General features: G+C 44.8%; 2 protein-coding genes across 2 annotated transcripts; one reads left to right on the plus strand and one right to left on the minus strand.

Annotated features, from left to right (window-relative positions):
• The first annotated feature begins 9,686 nt into the window (after positions 1-9,686).
• On the plus strand, positions 9,687-14,160 carry ATMAK3 (Acyl-CoA N-acyltransferases (NAT) superfamily protein). The gene is made up of 4 exons (XM_048715383.2): positions 9,687-9,994; positions 10,102-10,228; positions 13,264-13,319; positions 13,611-14,160. The coding sequence occupies exons 1-4, from the start codon at positions 9,791-9,793 to the stop codon at positions 13,824-13,826; spliced, it is 603 nt and encodes a 200-aa protein (XP_048571340.1). The 5' UTR covers positions 9,687-9,790; the 3' UTR covers positions 13,827-14,160.
• A 4,114-nt stretch (positions 14,161-18,274) lies between these two features.
• LOC125551963 (GDSL esterase/lipase At5g45910) lies at positions 18,275-20,956 on the minus strand. Its single transcript, XM_048715391.2, has 4 exons — positions 20,618-20,956; positions 20,289-20,504; positions 19,760-20,188; positions 18,275-18,808 (listed from the first exon to the last, which is right to left on the minus strand). The coding sequence occupies exons 1-4, from the start codon at positions 20,844-20,846 to the stop codon at positions 18,570-18,572; spliced, it is 1,113 nt and encodes a 370-aa protein (XP_048571348.2). The 5' UTR covers positions 20,847-20,956; the 3' UTR covers positions 18,275-18,569.
• Between the last annotated feature and the right edge of the window lie 370 nt (positions 20,957-21,326).

A 21,326-nucleotide genomic window follows, 5' to 3' on the forward strand; every position in this document is an offset into this window, starting at 1 on the left:
CCACACTTTGTTGCGCTCGAAGTTGTTGAGTTCTTCATGCATGGCATTGAGCCAATCTGGATCTTCGAGTGCCTCATAGACCTTGTGAGGTTCCACACAAGAGACAAATGCGTGATGCTCACAATAATTTGCTAATTGTCTATGAGTGCTTACCCCCTTTCTTAAGCTTCCAAGCACATTCGTCATGAGATGATCCTTGGTGGAGAGCTTGGAAGCAACTTTGGCGGCACGACGCTCTAATTCCTCCTCGGTGGTGAGTTGAGGAGCAGTTACTTGATCATCTTGAGCGTTGTCATGAACTTGTTCTTGGTCTTGAACTTGCTCGGGGGAGAGAACTTGACCTTGGGCATCACTTGGTGTGTCAACACCGTCTTGAGTATGATCTTGCCCTAGGTCTTGTTCATGAGGTTGAGGGCCTTCACTTTGTTCTTCAGAAGCATGTGGGCCTTGGATTGGTGATGGCTCCACTTGAGTGGAGCATTGTCCTTCTCCTTCGGCCACAAGGGGTTCCTCAATGGGTAGGATGAAGCCAACACCCATTCTTCTTATGGCTTGAGGAGGAATTTCATCACCTACATCACAAGTGCCACTTTGCTCCACTTGGGAGCCGTTATTCTCATCAAACTCCACGTTACACGTCTCCTCAATAAGTCCCGTGGATTTATTGAGGACACGGTAAGCATGAGAGTTTGTAGCATAACCAACAAATATGCCCTCATAAGCTCTAGCCTCAAATTTAGACAACCGAACACCTTTCTTGAGAATGAAACACTTACACCCGAATACCCGGAAGTACTTGAGGTTGGGCTTGTTACCGGTGAGTATCTCATAAGGGGTTTTGTTCAAACCCTTGCAGAGGTAGAGCCGATTTGATGCATGACACGCGGTGTTGATGGCTTCGGCCCAAAAGTTGTATGGAGACTTGAACTCCGCCATCATGGTCCTTGCCGCATCCATCAACGTCCGGTTCTTCCTCTCCGCAACACCGTTTTGTTGAGGGGTGTATGGTGCGGAATATTGATGCTTGATTCCCTCATCACTAAGAAATTCATCCAAGGTGTAGTTCTTGAACTCGGTGCCGTTTTCACTTCTTATTGTCAAGATCTTTGCATTGTGTTGACGTTGTGCTTCATTGGCAAAGTCAATGATGGTTTGTTGGGTCTCGCTCTTCCTCTTGAAGAAATACACCCACGTGTACCTTGAGTAGTCATCCACAATCACCAAGCAATACTTTCTACCTCCAAGACTATCGAAGGATGGAGGCCCAAAGAGATCCATGTGAAGGAGCTCCAAAGGCCTCTTTGAATAAATGATGGTCGTGGGAGGGTGAGCCTTCTCATGTAGCTTTCCTTCGATACAGGCACTGCAAGCACGATCTTTAGCAAAACTAACATTCGTTAGTCCACGGACATGGTCCCCCTTTAGGAGACTTTGCAAAGATCTCATATTGACATGGGCTAAACGGCGATGCCAAAGCCATCCCACATCAACTTTATCCATTAGGCATGTCGCGGTCTTAGTGGGTCGCTCCAAAAAGTTAATCACATATAGACCGTTCTCGACATGCCCAACAAAGGCTACTTTAAGAGTCTTGCTCCACAAGAGGGCCACGGTATCGATATCAAAGAAAGTGGCAAAGCCCATGATTGCAAGTTGACGTACGGAAAGTAAATTGTATGCAAGGGACTCAACAAGCATGACCTTATCGATCGTGAGATCATGAGAGATGACCACCTTGCCAAGTCCCAATACCTTAGAAGATGAGGCGTCACCCCACTCGACATTGGTGGGCATAGATGGAACCTTGTGCACGTCCACCACCAAGTCCTTGCTTCCGGTCATATGATTTGTAGCTCCGCTATCGAGCAACCATGATCCACCACCGGAAGCAAACACCTACAAGAGATCAATGCTTGGTTTTAGGTACCCATTTTGTAATGGGTCCTTTGATGTTAGTAACAAGGGTCTTAGGAACCCAAATAGACCATTCAATGTGCTCATGAAGAGAACCAACAAATTTGGCATAAACATGCCCATCACTAGCACGGCACAACACATAAGAAGGATTAAAGTCGCCGGCTTTGTTGGGTGAGGTGACATTACCCTTCTTGACTTTGTTCTTCTTCTTCTCCTCGGGGACACTTTCTCCCCCCCTCACAAAGGTTTGCATGAGGGGAGGAGGACGTTTGGTCTTGTCATTCTTCTTCTTGTTTTTGGAGTCGGGGACGTACCCAACCCCTTCCTTCGCCACACCTCCCTTTTGGTTGATCAAGAGATCATTGAGGTTCTTCTTGCCTTGTATGCAAGTCGCAAGGCCTCTCTCAAGTTGCTCCTTCAACTTAGCATTTTCCTCAACAAGATGTATATGCTCGCAACACGGGTTAGTAGCATTTGCATTATCAATTAAAACCATATGAGGAAAAGTTGCTTTCTCCTTATTTAGCTTCACTTGGAGTTGATCATGAGACTCCTTGAGACTAGCGTGAATACCCTTCAAGGCCTTGTGGGCCTTGTCAAGTATATCAAACTCCTATTTGAGTCTAGCAAGATCAACTCTGAGTTTGGCCTTCTCGGAATTTAGCACACGAGAAACAACGAGGGCATGATCATAATCTTTCTCTAACTTAGCATGATCAACGTTGTATGACTCCTCAAGAGCCAAACGAAGACCACGCTCTTCCTCAAGAGTATTGGAAAGATCCGAAATCTCATTGGCATAGTCATGACTATGCCCTTCCATCTTTGAGATGGTGTCTTCGTGAGCCTCGATCATGTCATTGGCCTCACCAAGTTGTTCCAAGAGAGAAACAAAGTGCTTCTTGGATTTTCCCCTGAGTTTGCCCATAAAGACCTCAAACTCATTAGCCTCCACATTAGCTCCCTCAACTTCATTAATGCTCTCCGATGGGGAAGGATGATTAATGATGGTAGTTTTGATGTTGGAGGTTACCTTGTTGGTGGCTTTCGCCATGAGGCACTTGGCGTTGATGCTCTCGTTAGGTTAGTCAAAGAGAGACACTCGTGACGTTGTGGCAATGGCGACGGAGGCCATGGCAACAGACTCATCATCTTCATCATCGTCATCATCCTCATTGTACTCTTGTTGCACAACCAAGGCCTTGGGAGGAGTCTTCTTGGTGAAGTTGTTCTTGTTGGGGAACGACTTGGCCTTGTCCTTTCGGATGAGTTTGCCACCATTGTCTTCCCTCTTCTCATACGGGCATTCCGCAACGAAATGACTCACATTGCCGCAATTGTAACAAGTCCTTACACGTTGCTTGCCCCTCGTGCCACTCGAGGTGTTTTTGCTAAAGTTGTTCCTCGAGTTTTTCTTGCTCCAAAATTGCCTTGAAGCAAGTTCCATGTGTTCATGATATGCATACTTTGTATCTTCGGGGTTGCTCTCCTCCTCTTCCTCTTCTTCTTCTTCCACGGTGAGCTTGGCCTTCAAAGCAAGGTTAGGCTTCTTTCCCCGTTGAGAACGGAGCACCGCATTGTCAGCGGTCTTGTCCAAAATGTTCATGGCCACAAACTCATCCAACACCTCGCTTGAGGTCAAAGTGTGGAAGTCCGGTCTTTGGCGGATGACGGAGGACATGGCCTTGTGGCAGGGCATCATTGCCTTGAGGAATTTGCGCTTGATCCAATTGTCATCCGTGTCCTTGCTCCCGTGATATTGTAGTGAGACCGCGAGTTTGGTGACTCTCCGATAAAGCTCACGAGGTTCTTCATCTTCCTTCATTGCAAACTCATCGGCCTCATCTTGTACCACTTCATAGTTGGAGCGTTGAATGCTTGCGCTTCCCCGGTAGAGAGACACGACACAATTCCATGCATCTTTGGCCAAGGCGAAGGGACGAAGATGAGGTAGGTATTCGGGTGGAATTGCATCTTGAATGATGAAGAGAGCATTCTCATTGAATTGATTGTCCGCGGCTTCTCGAGGAGTGAAGTTGCTTGGATCATGTGGGTAGAAACCTTCTTCAATGATTCTCCAAAGGTTAGTGTTCACATGATTTAAATGACGTTTAAAGCGGTAAACCCAAGAATCAAAATCCTCATTTTCACAATCTTAGGAGGAGGACCGGCATGATTCAAGTGAGTAGAAGGAACCGGTCCACCATACACAAGTGGTGGTTCCACATGGGCAAAGATGCCAGTGCCATTCTTGCCACTAGAAGAAGGAGCCTTTTCGCTACTAGCTTCCCCCTTGTCGGGGATAGCATCCGACACCTTGTTGGTGGGATCCCCCACTTTCAACGGTGCGGTGGATAGTTTAAGCCCCTCGAGAAATTTAGTAAACATGTTTTCAACTTCGGTCGTCATGGAGGTTTTCAATGTCTCCAAGGCTACATTGAACTCCTCACGAGAGACCGAAGTTCCCCCATCGCCCGTAGACGAGATAGGATTCACACCGGAGTGTTCCTCCGCTCCGTCTACGGTATCAACCATACTCTTTGGACGGTAAAGTCCTTAATAAAGAGACGAGGCTCTGATACCAATTTAAAGGATCGATATGGTTGACTAGAGGGGGGGGTGAATAGGAAACTACCAATTTTTAGCTATTCTTTACCAAATTAAACTTTGCATCAAAGTAGGTTGTCTAGATGTGCAACTAGGTGAACAACCTATATGATGCAACAATAACAAGCACACAAGCAAGCAAGGGAACAAACACTAAACAGCTTGCACAAGTAAAGGTAAGAGATAACCAAGAGTGGATCCGGTGAAGACGAGGATATGTTACCGAAGTTCCTTCCTTTTGAGGGGAAGTACGTCTCCGTTGGAGCGGTGTGGAGGCACAATGCTCCCCAAGAAGCCACTAGGGACACCGTATTCTCCTCACGCCCTCACACAATGTGAGATGCCGTGATTCCACTATTGGTGCCCTTGAAGGCGGCGACCGAACCTTTACAAACAAGGTTGGGGCAAACTCCACAACTTAATCGGAGGCTCCCAACAAGACCACGAAGCTTCACCACAATGGAATATGGCTCTGAGGTGACCTCAACCGTCTAGGGTGCTCAAACACCCAAGAGTAACAAGATCCGCTAAGGATGAGTGGGGGAATCAAAAATCTCTCGGTGGAAGTGTAGATCGGGGCCTTCTCAACCACTCCCGAGCAAATCAACAAGTTTGGTTGGCTAGGGAGTGAGATCGGGCGAAAATGGAGCTTGGAGCAATAATGGAGCTTTAATGGTGGGAGAGGTAGGTCAAAGGGGGGAAGAAGACACCCTTTTATAGTGGGGGGAACAATCCAACCGTTACCCCCCACTCAGCCCCGTAGAGAGCGGTACTACCGCGGGGGCAGGGCGGTACTACCGCTCATAAGCGGTACTACCGCTCCACCTCAGCGGTACTGCCGCGCTAGAAGAGAAGAGGCTGGGACTGGGACCCAGAGCGGTACTACCGCGGAGGCAGGGCGGTACTACCGCTCGCAAGCAGCACTACCGCCACTACTACTGCAGCTAGTACCGTAAAACCCGACACGAGAAAATGCGCACTCGAGTCGAGGCGGTAGGAGCACGGAGCCACAGCGGTACTGCGGCTGAGGCCATCCAGCGGTACTATCGCTCGGAGGAGCGGTACTACCGCTTGCTGAGCTTCAGCCGTACTACCGCTATACTGCAGCTAGTGCCGTAAAACCCGACACGAGAAAATGCGCACTCGAGTCGAGGCGGTAGGAACACGGAGCCGCAGCGGTACTGCTGCTGAGGCCATAAAGCGGTACTACCGCTCCGAGGAGCGGTACTGCCGCTTAGTGAGTCTCAGCGGTACTACCGCTGTGGCCCGCGGTACTACCGCTGGGTCCAGGAAAACACGCAAAGAGGAGCTCCAGAGAGACGGAAAGAAACGGTGGGTGAGAGAAGAACGTGTACGTGTTGATTCCACCCAAACCATACCGAAGCAGATCCCCTCTTGATAGTACGGTGACTACTACGAAACTTAGTCCACCAACAAAGTCACGAAGGAAGCTACACCGTCTTGAGTAGAGCGCCGAGGGGAAATAATCGTTTCGTGCCGAAGGATGAATATCTGAAAGAACTCAAAGCACCCGATTAGTCCGCAAATGCATTGTCATCAATCACCAAAACACCGTAGGGATAAATATGCCCTTACAGTGGGGGAACGAGGCGCCAGCGCTGGGCGACGACTGGGAACAGCACCGGCGAGGCCGTGCGAGGGGGGTTCGGGATGCACGCAACGCAGGGGTAGCGGCAGCAGCAGGGGAGGCAGTGCAGCGGCGAGAGCCGCGGTGGGAGGACGGGGCGCGACGGGCGCGGTGTGCGCGAGGGGACCATGGGCGCGGCGACTGGAGGCGAACGAGGCCGCGGTAGCAGGTTCGGTGGCCGGCGCAGCGCCGTGCGGAGGGCGCGGCCGGCAAGTGCGGCGCGACGGCGTCCACGGGATGCAGCGGGCGTGAGCGAGGACGACGGTGAGCGGCACGACAACGACGAGGTGGGGCGCACGCGCGGAGGGATGGGAACGTGGCCGGGCGCGTGCGGCGCGGCCGAAGCGTGAGCAGCACGCGGCTGCGGGCACTAGCGGGGAAGGGGACGCGGTGCGCGGGGGAGGGAGTGAGCTGCGTGCGAGCGGAGGCATGACCGGGCACATCCGTGCGGGGTCAGAGCAAGGGAAGGACGGACGGGGTTCCTCACCGCGGGGCCGTAGGGACTAGGCAGCGGGCGTGGGGAGGGCGATGGGGACGAGGCGACGACGGAGAGGACGATGGGGTCATCGCGGAAACAGGCCGGCGGGGAGGCAGTCCTGCAAGGCGGCGGCGTCCTGGCGTGGGGGCGGCGAGCTCCGGGCGCCGGCGTCGGGGACGGGATTGGGCCCTCCCGATCCAGATCCAACAAGAGAGAGGGGAATGGGCGACGTGGGGGGTGTGGGGTGTGGCCGGTTAGGATTATTGGGGGAGTGGGGATAAGGGAGTGGGGGGGGGCGGCCGGCTGGGCCTGGTGGGTTGGCCCAGTTGGGCCACGGCCCGGGGGGGTCTTCTCTTTTTTTTGTTTTATGTTTGTTTTTTTCCTTTTTTTATTTTCCTTTTCCATTTTTCTTTTAGTCTCTAATTTATTTTCTATTTTAAAAAGATAAAAATAGTTCCTATTTTAGTATAACTATATCTACTACTGCTATATTAACCATGGCACCCAAATAAAATAGATTAGTATTTTACAAAATATAAAAGGCATTTATTTAATTGTTTTTGCTACTGTTTAAATCCTTATAGTTCATTTAAGCATTTTATAAAAGCTTGGTTTCTCTATCATAATTGCTTACGATTTATTTGAAACAATCCGAACATTTTGGTGTTAATTTTTTGAAAACTTTTGTTGTTTGCTTTTTTTTTAATTTGAATTTGAATCTGTTTCGAACTAACGTGAGATTAGCAACAGTAACCGTGGTGACGCGGCATCATCAACGGAGGTTTACTGTAGCTTAATTATCCGGGCGTCACAACCTCGAACTCATGGTCATGGAAATGCATGTCATTGGTTTGAGATCAATGCGAATTGTTGGAGCCAACACCCATAGTTGACATGTATGCATCATCATTGAGACTACAAAGTTTTTTGAACAATGCAAATAAGCTATCTATATGAATGCATTGAAAAAAAATAACAAGAAGAGAAAAGTTGGAATTTTTTTTACCTTGGGGACATTTCGTCGAACATGTTGTGCGCGTCGGCCGCCGGCTCAACGAGTGAGCTCGCCGGCGCTTAGGTAGTTGCCGCGCGCGTCGCACGCCCTACAAGCTTCTTCCTCCTTGCCTTCGAGGTGCCGGAGCCGTCCACCGTCTTGTTCTTCTTCGCCGATGTCTTGCCCTTCTTTGGTCGCGCCGCATTGGGAAGCTTCGAGGAGGGGGCGTCGGCTCGGGCCGGCGCTGGCGCGACGCCACCCGCCGCCGAGGTCATCCGCGGCGGCATGAAGAGGCCGCGCGCGAGGCCGATGGTCGGAGGAGCTCCGGCGGAGACGAGGCCAACGCCACCCGGGCTAGGGTTTGCGGCGGCGGCGGCAGCAGCGGTGGAGGGGTCGCGGTTATAGGATGGGGGAGCGGGGTGGCGGCGCGTGCGTCCATGGGTGCAGTTCGCCGGCGCCGGTGCGCGTGGGCCGTAGAAGGCGGAGAGGAGAGAGTGCGGCGCAAGCGCTCAAGTATGCCGCACGCGGAAGCGGGCGCCCCAAATACACCGCGCGAGATAGCGAATCCGACTGCGCGCCTAACTCCTTATACCGCGCGCGCGGTTATTGCGCGCCCACTGGAGCCACCAGCCGGGTTGCGCGCGCGTTAAAATGGCCAAATTTGTGACGCGGCGCTTGTTTAGCGCGGCTGTTGGAGATGCTCTTAGATCGCACTGATTATAAGCACACTTTGACCATTAACTTTGACCTAGGACCATGACCGGTGACCTTTGACCGTTGAGTGGTGACATGGAGCATTGACCGCTGACATTCTAAAAAAGGATTTACTATTTTCTAAATAAGTTCATAAATTTAGGGGAAAATCATGAATCTAAATAAAGTTCATGAGTTTGATTTTTTTATCAATTTAGAAAATGTCACGATTTTAAGAAAAGTTAATGCATTTCAACAAAGGTTCACAAATTGAAAAAAATATTATAAAATTGGAAAAATGTTCACGAATTTAAGAACAAAAATTCACTAATTTGAAAAAGGAAAAAGTCACGAAAAATAAAATATTAAAAAATCATGAATTTTTAAAAGGTGAAGAATTTGGGAAAAAATATCACGAGTCTGAAAAAAGTTAATGAATTTGAGATAAGTTCATGATTTTAAGAAAAAAGTTCACAAATATGAAAAAAATTCATCAATTTAAGAAAGAAAGTTCAAAATTAGAAAAAGAAAAACAGACTTCAAAAATAAAATGATAAAAGAAAAAATGAATGGAAAATTTCATGGATTAGAAAAATGTTCATGGGAAAGAAAATTCATGGATTTGCAAAAAAGTTCAAGAATACAAAAAAAAAGTCCACGGATTTAAAAATATCAAAATACATAAAAGTTCGTGAATTTGAAAAGAATGGAAAAACAAAAACGTTAAGGGAGTTGAAAAAAAAGTTCACAAATTTGAAAGAAAAATGATCATGAACTAAAAAAGGTCATAGATTTGGAAAAGTTCATGAATTTGAAACAAATTTGAAAAAAGTTCAAAATCTGTAAAAAGAAGTTCAGGAAAAATAGAAAAAAGTGAAAACTAAAAGGATAATTGAAAAAGGAAAGAAATAGATCAGCAACCCAGATAGTCTAGCAAGCAGGGTGCACGCAAAATCACTAATTGAGGAATACTCCTTCCAAAGATCACTTTCACCTTTCTAGATTGTGACAAGTGGCGCATAACATGTACGTCACTTGTCGCAACCTGGGAGTTTTTTTTCATAGATCCGTTTATTTAAAATGTTTTATCTCCTAGATCGTGTGTTCAAATCTCAAATCGTTTTCACCGTTGGATCCCTTGCGTCGAGATCTTCAAAACAAGATCCCGTATTAATAGGTTTTGATGAACTTTAAAAAAAACGGATGAAAAAACTGTGTCTCTCGTGAAAGAGGAGTTCTGATATGGGCTTTGACTCCGTTTGGGCACACCTGAACATTTTAATTTGATAACGGGTTTAACCTACACAGAAAGTTGGCCCAGATCCTTTCGGGCTAAAGTTTGGGTAGGCCACGGGCTTGTCCACTAGCCCGTGCGTGCCTACGCCGGCCGCTGACTCCCTCTCACCTAGCTATCCGTCCCCGCCGCCGATCTTCGCTCGTCCTCCGGCGACCTATGTCTGCGGCTGTGATGCAGGGCACAGCGCCCGTAGAGCGCCGCGACTCCTCCAGCGGCGGAGCGGAGATTGCGTACGTTAGCTACGGCGGTGAGCAGCACCTCCCACTGGTGATGTCGCTGGTGGACGCGGAGCTCAGCGAACCCTACTCCATCTTCACCTACCGCTACTTCGTCTACCTCTGGCCACAGCTCACCTTGCTCGTACGCCTTTACTTTCTCTTTGCACTCTACCTCTCACGCTGCTGAAAGTATGTGGCTTTGGTATATTCTTGATGGTTTCTTGGTTTGTCCGGGGGATTCGTCCGAAGGCGTTTGATGCAAAGGATGGTAAGTGCGTGGGGACAGTGGTTTGCAAGATGGGGGAGCACCGAGGCGCCTTCAGGGGGTACATCGCCATGCTCGTCGTCCTCAAGCCCTACCGAGGACGAGGAATCGGTGAGTTTATTAGATTTATATTTATAAAAAATCCTTTAATTTTCTGCTATAGTTCATCAATTGTTGCTAGGCGATGTGTGATCTTAGAATCTTGCTATGTATGTCTAAGGGTGGCAGTATCGACTTAGTAAGGTTTATGGAAACACAATCTTTCTTACTGAGTTTGCTAGTCGTAGAGATCTTACTTGTGTATAGTTTTACTTCAAGGGTTTCATCTTGTCCAGTGTATGTAACTGCTAAGACTCTGTTCACTCTCGTATAAGGGTGTGGTTTTCGTTTTTTATGTTTTTGCAAGGTTGCAATATTGAATCCTATAGTAGGAACACACAATTAATGGTTATTGCTTCCCAAAAGAAACGTCAGGTTTAGTGTTGTTACATAAGCATTTGATTCATTGCAAGGCGCTCTTTGCCTTGTTTCATTTAGTATTTTATTAGGGATAGGCATTGTGCTTACTGTGAAAAATGTCCAAAGTTCTCTGGTTGTTTCATTTATTTTGTTTGAATTGGAGCAATTTTTATGCTTGCAGTTAGATTTTATCTCATTCGTCCATCTGAAAAGGAAACATTTTCTCTTTGCTTCCGATTGTGTTCAAAAGAAGCACTGTAATTTCTGAATGTGATGTGCTCTGCAACTGAACCGATTTATGACTGACATGCTGCATGTTCCCAGCATGCATCTGCAATCCTTGTCCCTCTTTATTCTAAAAGTGACTCCTAATGCAGTATCCATTATTAGACACATGACCCTAAAAGGACCAGTCTTTAGATTATATAGAGGATCAATCAAGTCTGTTATATCTTGACAGTTAGGGCCTACGAACAGTCATGTCCTTCGGTTAAATGACACACCCCCTGGTGAAAGGATTTCTCTTTGTGGAAAGACACATCCCTTGGTGAAAAGGTGTGCTGGCGAAATGATGTCTCTTAGCAGAAAGACATTACAAAAGAATAAAAAGAAGCATAATAATTGTTAGATTAACACATTAAAAAAACAGTTTTTAACTTCCCAGAAGATGTGACCATTGAAACTGTGCCAGAAAACTAATGTACTTAAATTTAAAATTCTAATTTATTTACGCACTTGGACAAAATTTGAACTTTGCAACTCTATGCTTAAAAAACATGCAATTTCTTATATAAACATTTCAACATAATAAAGTCACTAAACAATCTAATAATACCCGTAGCAATGTGCGGGCATTACGCTAGTTAAATAAATAACTTAACTAACTTACAGACTCAGGATAAGGTGCCTTTTTTGGTCCCATTTTGGCCAACAAGTATGGAGTGGCGGAGTTATTTTTTCTATGTAACAACCAACCATCTTTCTTGGAGTACCATATGCTTTATTTCGCACAACCAATAGGAGCTCTACCTATTGATTACGTAGAAACTAGATTTGGTCGGTTATTAAGGGTTACCGGCAGAAAACAGAGGGAATCCGTATGTTGTCCTTGATATTCTTATGTTTTTGTGAGATCATGTTCCTTTTCTTTGTTGTGTTTGCGTAAGTTCGCTTCATTAGTTATTATGACTAACATGAGTTATCTTTCTCCAAATTCACCTTTTTTTTTCTTGATCACTTTACATGTTTACCTTGCATTATAGAACTACATTTGGCTTAGTATTGTAATACAAACATGTTGGGTTAGCACAGTTTTCCTGCTCTTGTCCAAAGAATCCTTTTATCTGCTGTTAGTTTCAATATGAGAAAAACATACAACCAACCAGTCACTAGCACCTGTTGGCATTGTCTAAAGAAGAACGACTGAGACACCAGTCACTACTAGTAATCGTGTATGTGCAATGCACGTTAATATAATATTAACGTGCATTGCACATTAATCGTGCATGTGCATATTAGGCAATATATTAATTGCATCGCACACTAATATTTGACAAGATCTTAATTACACATTGATATTTTTGTAGGATATAATTAATTGGTTAGTGCTAGCATGGATATTGGATATATGCTATTAATTAAGGGAGGATTGTGTGAGGGAGGTGGTGGCTACGTGACTGGGGCTGGACGCGCGTGGGGCTGTGGGAGAACATTGAATATGAGCCCTTGGATTGGATGGCAGACCACAGAAGCAATATCAACTCTTAGATTTAATTAGATAGATTAGATCAGGGTGTGGTTTGTTCTGGGTGCACTATTTTTGGTGGCTTTAGAAGAATTAGAACTCGCGCTTTTAGTAGTAGAGATAGAGGTGGGGAATAAATTCTAGCCGATGGAAGTCGTCGAACTCTGGTGGTCTGACTGGTGCTGGGCACAGTTTTAATATGTTGCTTGTGTTGTAGAATTTATTAATGTTAGTCCATTATTTATGAGTAGGATCTTCTAATGCATTTGTTTATTTGCTTTTTTTTATAGAAAGAAACAGCTAGCTACGTTCACCGGGCTGCCCTTTAATGAAACAGCTATGTTAAGTATTTTATTGTGCTTGTTTAACTTTGGGTCTGCTTCATTTGCAGAAAGAAAGGCGTATTTATTTGCTTAGTTCTTGGATACTATGTTTATTTCTTGATGATTGACATGTCTATGCTAGCCTTGCTAGGTTTCTTTCTTGACAATTGCTTTTTGTGCTGCCTTCTTTTGATCTATATAATGTTCGTTCGTTAAGTGCTATTGTGATGTCATTAGTTGCAACCGCTATGTGCATTATTATTTATGCAAGAACTTAGCAAACGTTGTTGGTTATCTGGTGTTACATACTGAAGTTATATTCTGCACCATTCTTCATACGTTGAGTTTGTTTTGGACTAAATGGATTTCATATGGTAGCTCAATCTCTGACAAATCAGATATCAGTGCATTGTTGCTAAATATAACGAAGATGCTCAGTTGTCTAGTACTTCAAATATTGTAATGTAGTAATGCGGCGTCCCATAATCTTTGTCAACTCCTTGCAATTTCAGCCTTCCAGTTTATCTCCTTCCATAGGAATCGTCATACTTTTTACCTTACAGTTTAATGTGTTATGTTGTATATTAGGCTGATCTAACCTGTATTTCCTCATGCTACAGCAACTGAGCTGGTTACTAGAGCCATTCGGGTAATGATGGAATCTGGTTGTGAGGAGGTAATTATACTACAGTTCTGTTGGTCCGTCTTTTCTAACATTTCATTCGTTTTTGATATTTTGTCATCTGAGAAACATATCAGCTATTATATATATCCTACTTTTGTGTTCGTTGTCTATTTGTTTTGGCTATGGATGTGGTTCATATCCTCTTTGTAAAGAAAAAAGGGAAAGAGGATTGACATCTGACTCATGCAGTCCCTTGATTGTCCTGCAGTTACCAGAATAAGCTATTTGCCTTAACAGTGTGAACGATTAGAGTATTTGACATCTGACTCGTGTGCAATCCAGGTGACGCTTGAAGCAGAGGTTACAAACAAGGGTGCCCTCGCTCTGTATGGCCGCCTAGGTTTTATCCGAGCAAAGAGGCTGTATAGATACTATCTAAATGGCGTGGATGCTTTTCGTCTCAAATTACTGTTTCCACGCCCCGATCTTGGTCTAGATCCAATGATGATGCTTGGTGACGAGAGGGATGGTCAACACATGGATTCTCCGTACTTGTGATAATACCCTGATCAAAAGCGGAAGATGGAAATCAAGCTGTTATTTTTGTTGTGTTCTTTTTCCTGTTTGATACTTTCATGTCTTCATGACATGCAGTAGCTATTTTCCTTTTTGAGAAACAAGTGGTTTTCGGCACTGCTGCTCCTGGTAATTTTGAAACCCTGAGGAGGGCATTAGAAGTTCCAAAAATATCTGAATATCTTTTCACGTGTAACAATATTGTCATGGATATTTTTGTAACACAGTGCAAATGTAAATCGCCACCCAATCAGGGGGGCCCTCCGATAGCTTGATATCGATTATGACCTGCCTGAACTTGTTCATGGCACGCCTATTGATCCCTGCCGTTACTTTTTGTTGAAGTTGAATAGCCCACTGAAATCATATGTACATGTTTCAAACATATATTTTGATTTACCATATTTTTCTTTTTCTTAAACCGTTCACTTGGGGTGGAATTCGAGTCGAGCCAGCATGACTCGACCCGTTAGAGCTCGGTAATATAATAAACTTATTAACATAATAAACTCAGCTCGACCCGTTAGAATTCGAGTTAGCTTTGGCTTGACTCGTTAACATAATAAACTCAGCTCGACTCATGTAACTCGAGCTAGCTCGATTAATTCGTTAAGCTCACAATGGACGTGAATAAGAAAAGAGCTTTGCTACACGCATGGGCAAATAAGCATGGGCTTTTACGGGCTTAGCTGGGACCTTTTGATTGGAGAAAATCATGATGCGGGGCCCACATCCCTGAAAATCAGGGTTTTTTTGAGACAATCCGAAAATCAGGGGTGGGGGTGGAGATTAGTTAACGAAACAGACCACGTAATAGGCCCGTAAAAGTCCGTTGGTTTATAATTTTCGATAACAAAATAATCTTTGCTTCGGTACAATCCCCTAAATACATCAATGGACGAGATCTATCTTTACCCCTTCATAATAAAGGATAATCTTTCTAGAAAATACGTCACGGAGATCTGTTACGTTCTGTGTCCGCCTTGGGCCGGCCCATTAGTATTTACTGTAGCATGGATCGAAAATCAAAAAAAATATCAGGCTTCGAACCCAGGACCTTCTGCAGTTGTATACTCCCTCCTTCCTTTAAAGAGTGTACTTCCAATTTTATTGGGCTCAAACTATCTCAAAGTTTGACCGAGTTTATGGAAAAATATGTCAATGCTTGTGAAACCAAATAGGCATATGACGAAAATATATTTTATCATGAATCTAATGCTACTAATTTGATGGCATAAATGTTGGTCTATTATTGTATAAATACGGTCAAACGTAGAAAAGTTTGACTTTCTAACAAAGTTAAAAATACACTCTTTCAAGGATGGAGGGAGTACTTTAATAGCCACCAGGACAAACACAACTTGGTTATACATAACTAGCGTGGTATATTATCACAGAGAATGGTCGCACCGTAGGAGTATTTTTTATATAAATGCTGTAGCAGATCGAAATTAGTACTGTACAAAGGGGCAGACACTCTAGCACGAATAGAACACACTGTAGTGTATCGAGATTATTTGACAGGGGGTATTGTAGCTAAAGTGTTTTTTTATAGCTCAAAAATACTAATGTGTTTTTTCATCATCAAAATATATTTTGAAAACATGAATATTTTCAAAAATACGAAATGTTTTTCAAAATTTGAACTTCTTTTGGAAACACGATCTTTTTTCCAAATTTGAGAACATTTTTTTCGGAAAAACATTTTGATTTTGTAAATATTTTTCAAACTTCAAGGATATTTTTCTGAAAGTGTAAGAATTTTTTCAAAAAGTCAAATAATTTATCAATTTTAAAAAAAATCTTGAAATTATGAAGAATTTTTAAAATTTCCGAATATATTTTTCAGCATGCAAACCTAATTTTTGAGCATTATTCGAAAAACAGAAACATTTTTTCAAGTTTACGAATATTTTTTCAAATTTACTAACATTTTCTGAAAACATTTCTTATTTTCTAGGGCCTGAGCATTTTTTGATTCTCATTTTTTTTCATTTTTCTTCTCCTTTTGTTTATTCATTTTTCTACTTTTTAAATTTATTATTCTTTGTGAAACTTTTTTCAAAAATAAAAAATTGTTTGGCATAACAGAAAATGTTCTTGTTTTCAAATATTCTTTGCAATTTTAAAAATTGTTCTAGAATTTTAGAAAACGTTCTTGTTGTCGATTGTTTTGTTCACAAATTTAAGAAATTTATGGTTTCAAAAAAGTTGATAATTTTTTTAAAGTACGTGGTTTGCAATTTTTGTTCAAAATTTTCATAATTTTTTGGAAATTTGTTTACAATTTTAGAAAAAAGTATTCTAGTTTGTAAAATTTTCATGCACATTTTGAAATTCCAAAATTGTTGGCAACTTTCATGAAATTTTCAGGACAAAAGAAAATGCTCATGCTGATTGATAATGATCGGAAATTATAAATACACTCATCTAAACTAGTGTTTTTAGGACTATGGATAATTGATCCAACTGTTGGAAATCTCAGGACAGATCCCAACTTTTGCAAGCAGGTGGGCATGCCCATTTTAGGCATCCATGCCTGGTTTGAATGACTTCCAACACCGTATGCACGTTGTGACACGTTCTGCCATTAATCGTCCTTTTTTCACCGAGAAAACTTTAGAAATATGAAACTCGACAAAACCCAAATAATTTGGCATGATGCCTTGAATTGGTCATACAAGACCATAAAAAAAGGGTCAATTAAGGGATGTCGAGAAATGAGGTGCTTTCAAACAGATCCTTCTGGCCTATCTGAATACCCTTCATTGAACATGGTATTTCTTTGAAAATATCAGGACTAACCTAATTTTTGCAAGCAAGTGGGAATACCCATGTTAGGCATCCCCACCAGGTCTAAATGACTTCTAACAACGTACGCATGTTGCGACATGTTCTGCCATTAATTGTCCTCTTTTCGTCGAGAAAACTCCAGGAAATGTATAACTTGTCGAAACCAAAACAACTTGCCATGATGCTTTGAATTGGTCATATGAGGCCCTTGAAAATAATTGGGGTCATTTCAAGGATATCGAGAAACAACAAGCTCTCAGACGGAGCCTTCTGTCCCCCCCCCCTCCCCGAAGCAACTTTGTTTGACATGGTCTATTTTTGTATATCCTTGAAATGATCCAACTTTTTGCCATTGGGTGGGCATGTCCCTCATAGGCATCCATGACAAGTTTGAACAATTTTTGACATCGTATGCAAGTTGCGACACGTCCAGCCTTTTTTCCGTGTTTTCTGACTGAGAAAACTCCAGAAAAATATAAAAATTGTCGAAAACAAACACAATTTTTCATGGTGCCTTGAATTGGTCATACAAGATCATGAAAAATTAAGGCCATTTTAAGGATGTCAAAAAACCACGAGCTCTCAGACGGACCCTTCTGGCCAACCTGAACACCCTCCGTTGAACATGGTGTTTTTATGGACATCGTTGAAATTACCCTAAATTCTTCCACTAGGTGGACATGCCCGTGGTAGGCATTCATGGCAGGTTTGAACGACTTCCAGCACATATGCAGGTTGCGGCATGTCTAACCATTTATCGACTTTTTTTTTACCGAGAAAACTCTAGAAAATGCAACACTTATCGAAAACCCAACCAAATTTGCTTGGTGCCTTGAATTGGTCATACAAGGCCATGAAAAAAATATTGGGGGTATAGATGACTACCATGGGCACGCCACCTGCTCGCAAAAGTTGGGATCATTTCAAGAATGTCCAAAAAAACACCATGTTCAACGTAGCGTGCCCATGTAGGCATCCATGCTAGGTGTGAAGGAAAATGGTATTTAAAATCATAACTTATATAGGTACTAATTGTCATTTTAAGTTTTTAGCATAACTAATAAATACAAAATGATAAAATTGAAAATAGCAAATGTTTTTTTCTAAAAGCATTTAATAAATATTTAAAGGAAAAAATAATTTAAAATCATAATTTTAGAACAGTTACTTAAAAATGTTATTTTGGTATTTCAATTTTTGGAACAGGTTAAAAAATAAAGTTTAAAAAGGAGAAAAAAATTAATTCATGAAAAAAGAAGAAAAATGAAAACATAGAAAAGAAAGGAGAAAATAAATTAATGAAAAATGAAAACATAGAAAAGAAAGAAAAATTCTCGGGCCTTGCCCAACTAAACGACGACAATGCTCGCACCTATTGGATTTTGTTCGGAAATTCAAAAATGTTCCCATTTAACTTTTAAGAAAACAAATGTTCACAAATTTAAAAAATGTTTGGGAAAAATTTAGAACACCTGTTTGATTTCATCTTTTGTTCGCATTCCTGAAAAAATATTTTGAAATTTAATTTTTTGTTCGTGTTCTCCGAAAATGTTTGTTATTTTTTTTCGAAGAAGGGACTTGTTCATCATTGGTAACACGGAGAACACATTTCACAATTTACAGCCGACACAACAACAACAGCAAAAACCTAATCGATTTACTTGCCAATATACAACCAACGATTACAATGTCCCCAACTCAGATCAAGACAGTAGAGGCGCCAGCCAATCCGGCGTCAAAAAGATTGGAGGTCACCTTCCCGTGACACGGCCAATGTATAACTTGCTAAGCATATTACAAACCAAAACACGCACACGGGATTGTATGAAGGCGTGGTTCACACGTAGAGAGAGAAAGCGGACGGACGTATGGTGTAGTTTAGTCATGGATGAAGGATCATCGTGTGTGTTTGTGTTAATAACAGTAGTTAAGTTAATAGACCATGTCGTCGCGGATGACACTGGCGAGGGGCGGGTACGCGTAGGGGCCCTTGAGCCAGGTGTTGGCGATGAAGCGGTAGGGCGCCTCGGTGAGGTGGATGCCGTCCCAGCTGACGTGCGCGTCGGGGTCGTCGCACACCGTGGCACCGGGCAGCCCACACGACGAGCTCATGTTGTAGTTGTACGGGCCTCCGCCACCGCAGCACGCCCTTAGGGCTCCCCTCTTGTACCCTGCAATTCGCCACATATCTCGTTATTAGAGTGACAGTTTTACCGAGTCTCAGTCGATTGAGAATTGGTTATGTCTCAGTCAATGCTATGTTCATTCGATCCTACATGGAGATCCGTGCAAAAATTTCTTTCTGGTTTTTGTTTTGTTTTATATACTATGTCACTTGACTGAGACTTGGCTAAATCTCAGTTGACCTAGACCTAGCTACACCCCTTGAAGTAAATACTCTGTCCTGTTCTTTGTGCTCTATGCTTTTGTTTGTACCTAAAGTTGTCTTTGCGTGATGAGTGAGCGTGCGACGTGTTAATTAGTACTAAGACCATCACTCCCTCAAAAAAAAAGTACTAAGACCATCAGGTATACTACGTGGTTCAGTGAGGTAGAGCAGATGGCATTTGTGTCCCTAATAATGGGGCGGAGATTAAGCCGATGCAGTGCCAGGTTGGCCTGAGCACGGATGGAACCCGGTGTTAGTGTTGTGCCAAGCTAGCTAGCAGATAGCACCAGCAGTGCGTGAGCCGTGAGGAACAGCTATGCGTGCGTGCTGCGTGTCGCGTGTTGGCAGGTGAAGTCACAACGATGTTGCTCTGGCCTCTGACACAGGCGTATCTACAACGCCATCACTCCCCACTGTCCTACTCCTGGGAAGGAACACCAGCCTTGCCTTGTTGCCCTGGCCCTAGCCCGAGATCCCCGCGCGACGCCACTCATCTAAAACTAGCAAAAGGACGGTGGAAGCTCACCACTCGCGCCGGTCTTCTGTGTGGAACTGACATGCTAGCGCGTGACCAGCCCTGAGAGGCTGAACCTGGAACTAACACCCACAAAGGTGGCCGGTGCCCCATTCCCCATTGAAACAGAGGAGAGCAGAGCACCCACACGCTAGCAGCACCAGGAAGCAAGTAGGGATCAATGAAATCAAAGGAGGAAAAGGGAGGTGATCGGCTGACCGTAGAGGTGAGGCGTGCGGGCGAACTGGATGTAGGGGGTGTAGTAGTCGGCGTAGATGATGCGGGCGTCCGGGCGGCGGCGCTGGAGCTGGTCGAGGGCGATGCGGAGCATGGCGTTGTGGTAGAGGGCCACGCTGTTGAACTTCTTGAGGCAGCCGGTGCGCGGGTCGTAGTCGCTGCGGTCCTCGGACGCGTACATGGTGAGCGTGATGGGGATGCAGCCGGCGGGGAGGTTGCCCGGCACCACCACGTGCCGCGCGCCCTCGTCGAGGACCGCCTCGACGCCGCCGATCATCGACTCCACCACCTTGGGCACCATCTCCGTCTTCACCTTGTCCAGGCTCCACTCCGCCTTCCACGCGAAGCTGTAGTCGTTGCCGCCGAACTCGCCGAACACGAACAGCGCCTTGCCGAAAAACTCCTTGCACTCTGCAGATTGTTGAGTTCGTCGGTTCCTTTTTGGTTTTTCGTTTTCAACAAGAAACGGACAAGAAAACTCCTTGTTTACTAGCGGCGCTAATTACGATACCTTGCGGGGAGGAGCAGACGGTCTCCTTGACCTCCTGGAACCACTCGAGCTGGCACTTCATGGAGGTGTTGAAGGGCGGGATGCTCCACACGTTGTTGTCCCGGAAGTACTTGAGCTCCAGAGCCGTGGCGCCCATCACCGCGAAGTTGGCGCCCTGGCTGAAGTTGGTGCCCTTGTTCGCCGACGGCGGCAGCAGCGGCACTCCCAGCGCCTCGGCTGCACGCACGCACACATCAATCAATCCAGCCATCCATCCATCCGGTTCAGCAACTCACGTGTAAACAAACATCCGATCGATCGACGGCCGAGCAGAGCAGGCGAGCACGTACCCAGGAAGTCGATGACGAGGCGGCCGTTGGAGCAGCGGGCGTAGGGCGGCGGGAACTTGGGCATGTTGGGCAGCTTGCCGGAGTTGATGATGACGAAGTTGCCCGTGTCGGAGAAGGAGTCGCCGAAGCTGAATATGGCGTTGTAGTACTGCGGCAGCGGGGCCGCCGCCGCCGCCGAAGCGGCGGCCAGACACAGGAGGATGCACCACGACGACGGCGTCCTCTCCATGGTCACCACCAAAGTTGGCCTCTCACCAAACAGCGCGCGTGCGTGCGGGAGAAAGAAGAGAGAGGGAGAGAGGGGGGAGCGGGCATTGGACGGCTAAAAGAGAGTGCTTAGGGGATTGTTATATAGCAGGGCACATGGATTACAACTTACTACTACTCCTACTACGAGGGTACGTGGTGGTAATTATGCCGCCTTGTTTAAAAAACACCTTTCTCCTCTCGGTGGGTGGCCTATGATCTATGAAAAAAACAGCTATGGGAAGGAAGGAAGGATGAATGGAGATTTGTTTGTTTAGGTTGTACTGTACGTGGCTTTGATGGGAAGGTAGCGAGACATGGAACACATGCCTTGCTTGCCTGGTGGGTTTGTGAGGGCTTGTGTCACCTGGTGACAGCCACGACTCACACGGAAGGGATATGTTATCACCTTCTTCTTAACCGTAATCCACTAGCCGTTAAGGGGGACAAAAACTATTTCGTC

Source organism: Triticum urartu, chromosome 1A (genome assembly GCF_056163025.1).
Source record: "Triticum urartu cultivar PI428250 chromosome 1A, HENAU_Tu73, whole genome shotgun sequence".
Classification (NCBI taxonomy): Eukaryota; Viridiplantae; Streptophyta; class Magnoliopsida; order Poales; family Poaceae; genus Triticum; species Triticum urartu.